The sequence below is a fragment of the Eurytemora carolleeae genome, unplaced genomic scaffold (assembly GCF_000591075.1).
Source record: "Eurytemora carolleeae unplaced genomic scaffold, Eaff_2.0 scaffold2767, whole genome shotgun sequence".
In the NCBI taxonomy this organism is placed as follows: Eukaryota; Metazoa; Arthropoda; class Copepoda; order Calanoida; family Temoridae; genus Eurytemora; species Eurytemora carolleeae.
Window position 1 is genome coordinate 561 of NW_019398652.1, and position 5,757 is coordinate 6,317.

Sequence of the window (5,757 nt, forward strand, 5' to 3'; positions counted from 1 at the left end):
CACTGCAAAAAAACACTAATTCTTTTAGCCAAATTTATTACTTACATTTCGTATATACAAATATTTATCAAACATTTATGTTAGTGTGAGAATATGTATTTGTGTGGTCAACTAGTGAAACGTATAGTTAGGACAGAGATAATTATTTATAAACTATAATACGTAACATGATACCGTTCCATAGTGTAAGAGGGAAGGGAAAAGGGGGAAGAGGGAAGGGAAAAGGGACAAGAGTGAAGGGAAAAGGAGAAGAGTGAAGGGAAAAGGAGAAGAGGGAAGGGAAATTGAGAAGAAAGAGAAAAGGGGCAAGGGGGAAGGGAAAAGGGGCAAGAGGAATGAAAAAATGGGCAAGAGGAAAGGGAAAAAGAGAAGAGAGAAGGAAAAAGGAAAAGATGGAAGGGAAAAGGAGAAGAAAGAGATAAGGGGCAAGAGGGAAGGGAAAAGAGCAAGAGGGAAGGAAAAAAGAGAAGAGAGAAGGGAAAAAGAGAAGAGGGAAGGGAAAAGGGGAGAAAACAGTAAAAAGGGAAAGGAAAAAGGGAGAAGAATATATTAAAAAATGATGATGTAAGTAAAGTAAAATAAACATATTTCTTTTAATTTGCATCTTCACAAAAACCCTAAATTTAACAAACAAAAAAACAATATCAAATATGCTTCAGAGGGGAACTTGAATCTGACCTTTTTTTGGGCACTAGAACACTCAATTATACTACTAAAATCCAAAATTTTCTCTGCAAGGAAGGCTTTGCCCCTATCTGCACCCCAACTCCGCAAAATACACATTAATTTAAGGTGTGGGTTTGGGGAAAAAGTATGATTCTGAAGGGGGGGGGAATATTAGTCTTAAAACAATATACACCCCTGCATTAACGTTGGTTTTCTATTCTCATTTGTACAATGGGGCATTTTAGGCCCCAAGAAAGTTTGTTACCAGGCCCACTTAAAAGATTTTAATTCTTATTTTTTTAATTAACGTGAAATCTAAGTAAGAAAATTAGAAAGGAAGAGCATTGCTGTGTCTGGAGACTTTAAATAAACCATCAGGATGAGGACAAAACCCGATTAACAGCATTCTGAACAGATTTTATAAGTAAGTTTTGATCTCCGGATACAAAATTACAACAAAAAATATTTAGGGGAAAAAAGATCACTTTTGGGTAGGAAATATTGACATATAGTTTGCATTTACTTTCCCCCCGAGCATCAAAAATCATCTCCCTTCGGGAGNTGGGGGGGGGGGGGTATAATGAAATATATAACCTTGTTACAATCCTTTGATAAAACTGGGAATAGATCTGGTTCCTTCATATTGCTTGTATCAGTTACAGGTGGGGAGAGAAGACTACTCCTACGTGAGAACGAAATACTGGCCCCTAAATACAAATAATCCAGAAAAAGAGTACAATCCTGTTTAGGAACTTATTGCATCTTAATAATATTAATAAAAGAAAATAGTTACTAGGACTTGACCTACAGGTTGACAGGATCTGTCTCAAAGAAGAATTATAAAACGGCAATTCTGCTTAGTTAAAAAATTCAGTACATCAGTGTTTAAGCTAATGCAGGATCCAGATCAACATAAAAATTAAACAGATCCTATTAACTAGTTCACTATGTATAATTTAAATTGATCTATAAACCTGGTTCATCTCTATACTCTGACAGGTGACGAACATCAGGTTCCTCATCATCCTTCACAAAAGTCTCCCTGGCTTGACCCTTCACCTTTGGTTTCTTGTAGAAAAATCTACGAAAGTAAATTTTGTAAATGTCTATTGCCTACATTTCGAAGTAAAACACGGATTTTTATGAAAAAATTTTGAAATATACATGTTCTACTTCAGTAGAAACCATGGTCTGACCCCCATAACAATGCGACATACATTAGGACAAGTAAATATTCTTCAAATTCCACAACTATGGAAGTTAACAAATAAAATCGAGAAAAAAACGAATTATGACAGCCTTGAAATTTGAAGTTAACCAATGTTAAAAAAGGACATGTCAAATTCACAACGATACACTGTACAATTGAACTGAACATTATGTGGAAGATATCATCGTTTTTCTAGATTTCTGTTGTGAACCGGATAAGCGCATGTATAAATCCCTGAGTGGCATAGCATGTCTCTTTATACAATTCCTTCATATATAACAAATTCAAGTGGAAAGGGGAGGGGTGGGTCGGGGCTAAGAATGACATTTTTTTTTACCTGATATCAACTTTACCCATCACTGGCTGAAGATTTTTTAGAGTTGTTGTTCTGATAGTTGACCCTGCAAATTCATTTCCCATACACACCACCACACCTTCCTCGCCCTATTTAAGTACATGGTTAAAGGTGAGCTAGAAGAACTAGGAGACTCGGAACACTAGGAGAGCTATGAGAACTAGGACAACTAGGACAACTAGAAGAACTAGAACTAGGAGAACTAGGAGAACTAGGATATAGGACAACTAGGACAACTAGAAGAACTAGAACTAGGAAAACTAGGAGAACTAGGAGAACTAGGATAACTAGGATAACTAGGATGACTAGGATAACTAGGATAACTAGGATAACTAGGATAACTAGAAGAAGTAGGAGAAGTAGGAGAACTTGGAGAACTTGGAGAACTAGGAGAACTAGGAGAACTAGGAGAACTAGGAGACCTAGGAGAACTAGGAGACCTAGGAGAACTAGGAGAACTAGAAGAACTAGGAGAACTAGAAGAACTAGGAGAGTAAGAGAACTAGAAGACTCGAAAAAAGGTTGGAGGAGTTAATTATTACAAATTGGCAGGAAATATGATGTGATTCTTGAAATAAAAAAAATATGTTTTTGTGTAGAACAAAAACAAATTTTCGAAATTTTTTGGCAAAACTTTCTTAGTTTTGCTGAACAAACAATTTTCCAGTTTAACGGATAGTTTTTTCATTGAAAAAATGGTTTGATAACAATAAGATTTTTCTGAATGACAGATTTTGCTGAACGATAATTTAGTAAGAAAACAAAGGAAATAGATAGAAAAAAAAAAGATATTTTGGATATCAACCAAAGAATTTTTTGGAAGATTAAAAATAATGAACGTTGAAAGAAGAAAATTAAAAAAGCTAAACATGCTCATCTCTCGGTAGAAATGGCCTACTCCAGGCTGGAAATCCAAGAAAACTTTTACCTCTGATCCATCTCCCAGCATATCCGCCCAGGAAGAGATGACATCCTATAAGCTGTAGTACGAGGGAAACTCTTGTGATAACCGGTCACCATTCGGAATCTGTGTACAAATATTTGAAGGGAGTGTACAAGAATAATAAATATTTAAAGAACTGTCCAGGAATTTCGACCCGATTTTCCCATATTTAATGGAAGAGTTACAAAATAACCAGCTGTTCAATATTTGTTGAAAAAAACAATGCAAATTTGATCAGGATGGGCTAATGAAAGTTTAAGATTATAATACAAAGTGCTTAGTATCGGGATCTGTTGGACCCGCAAGATCTGGATTTGGATCCGGATCCTGGATCCGCACTGGAAAAAATGGATCCGGATCCAGATCCAAATCCAGATCCAGGTCATTTCTTTAAGATTTACTGAATTTTTTAACAAAAAAGTAATTTTCAAATTTTGTTTTATTTTTTTTCGCTTATTTTAGCCTAAACTTGATGAACCATTCAGAAAAAAGGAAATTTTTATAACCTCTTTTTAAAAAAATCAGATTTGAATTTTAGGAGTAAAATATTTTTTTTTTTGCAGATTTTGGTTGATATTTTACCCATTGGATCCGGCTTCGTGGATCCGCATATTTTTGAGAATCCGGATCCAGAAAGCCAAAATCTTGCGGATCCAACGGATCCGGATACTAAGCACTGCAAAACATATTTCAAACTTATTTTTCTGGATACAATTTTATTGGCAAAACATTTATTACACTTTTAATCAGTAAAAAGTAAAAGACATTTAACCTGAAGGCAAACAGTAATTTTGATCTTGTTCTTCTTTATCTCGTCTTCCTAAATATATAAATTCAAATAAACTGCTTAGGATCCTTTCTATTTAGATGCAGATTTAAATCTAGATGAACATGGATATGCTACAAAAAACTTGTTTTTAATTAGCTTCAACTTGATGAACCACCAAAATATTAGAAAGATTCATGTGTTTTGAACTTTAGCTCTATAACTTCATTGGGACCGGAGATAACAAAAATCGGAACCGACGGAGGCACCTTATTCTAAATCTCTGGTCTGAGAACACGTGCCCCCCCCCCCCTTGCAGGAGTGCACAGATTGAAAGGGTGCTTAAATTACTATCAATTCAACTTTCATTTCCTTTCCCCAGGCAGTCTACAACTCTAAATACTAGATAATATTGCATTGAACTCACTTTAAAAAAAGAGATTAAGAAAAGAAGTTAACTTATTTTTTGCAAATTCCTTATAAAATATTAAGCATAACATTTTGAAATTTCAAAAGCAGGGTGATAAAGTTACTTTTTCGAATGAAAATTAAGGTGTGACAAATTTCATCGGAATTAAAAAATATTTTAGAATCTTACTGACTTAATTAAAGCATTTAATGAAAAAAGCTTTAATTAATACTGCCTTCAGTGTGAACATGCATTTCATATCATTAGTTAAACTGCAAAGGAGTGTCTGATGAGTGTTATAAAAACAATTTATTTAAATTTGAAATATGGAAGTGTGTAAGAATGCCGAATAAAATATATATTTCCTTAGAAAAATAGTTGAAGAGGTTCAAGTTTTTTTTCAAAAAAAGGGGGTTTTAACAGGCACAAAAAAAATTTGCGCGCTTACACGCTCCATATGTGCCTCCCCCCACCCCATACAGAAAAGCTCAAGTATGTACATGGTTAAAGGCTTACCTTTACATTTTCAAAATATTTTCCCCGTATAAAATCTGCTCCAGACTTTTTAATTGATGAACCTTCATCGGGTGAACTTGCGGATTCTACAATATGAATAATTATCTCTCCAGTGTAGAAGGATTGATATTCACGCCTTAATTTTAAGCTCTAGCAGAAATCAATAAAAAGAGAAGTGGTGTAAGTAAATTTCTAGTTTTTCAGATATAATCAAATTAAGTAAATCAATTAATTTCTCAAATTCACTTTTTAACTCCCCTCAAATATTGTTATCATTCACAGTGATGGGAACAAAAATAATATTGGAAAAATGGAGGGGGGGGGGGGAGGCATTCTCAATGAACATCAACACAAATTTATCTCTGGCATGGCAAATTTTATTTTTCCAACAGGATAACCTTTTCCTTCAAGAAGCTGCTGAGTTATGGATACAAACTTCTTCTTAATCACTGGCCTAAAAAATTTTTAATCATGAATTTAAGAGTTAAAAATTCTAATCTTAGGAAGTCTAGTTATTTAATAGTTTTAAATCATTATGGATACTTAATACCCTAACATCTAATTTCAATAATATTTTATATTATATTATATTTCAAAAGAAAAAAGCAACTCTGAACAATTCTTACAATTTTGTGTTTGACCGACTAACTTTCACCAAATTTATTATTATATATTTATCATTACTTTAGGGTAAGGTTAGGTTAAAAGAATTTCAGCTGGGGCTAGGACAGCTAGGGGGCCGAGTGGATTGCTGTGGCTAGGACAAGTTCGGAGGCCGGTACCATGCATGGAGCGGACTGTTTTACACATTTCAATACAATGGTTAACATAAAAGCCATGTTATAACATTTTCCAAAATTTATTAGTATATTTCGATTTGGAAAACACATTA

The 5,757-nt window shown here is 34.1% G+C and overlaps 1 protein-coding gene across 1 annotated transcript; it reads right to left on the minus strand.

Annotated features, from left to right (window-relative positions):
- Positions 1–1,260: 1,260 nt before the first annotated feature.
- Positions 1,261–5,340, minus strand: LOC111717565 (stress-induced-phosphoprotein 1; the record flags this gene model as incomplete). Its single annotated transcript, XM_023493065.1, is given in 7 exon segments — positions 1,261–1,373; positions 1,641–1,747; positions 2,214–2,320; positions 3,160–3,258; positions 3,947–3,994; positions 4,866–4,951; positions 5,264–5,340. Coding segments are annotated over 4 exon segments (348 nt in total), but the record flags the coding sequence as incomplete, so codon positions are not given.
- Positions 5,341–5,757: the final 417 nt, after the last annotated feature.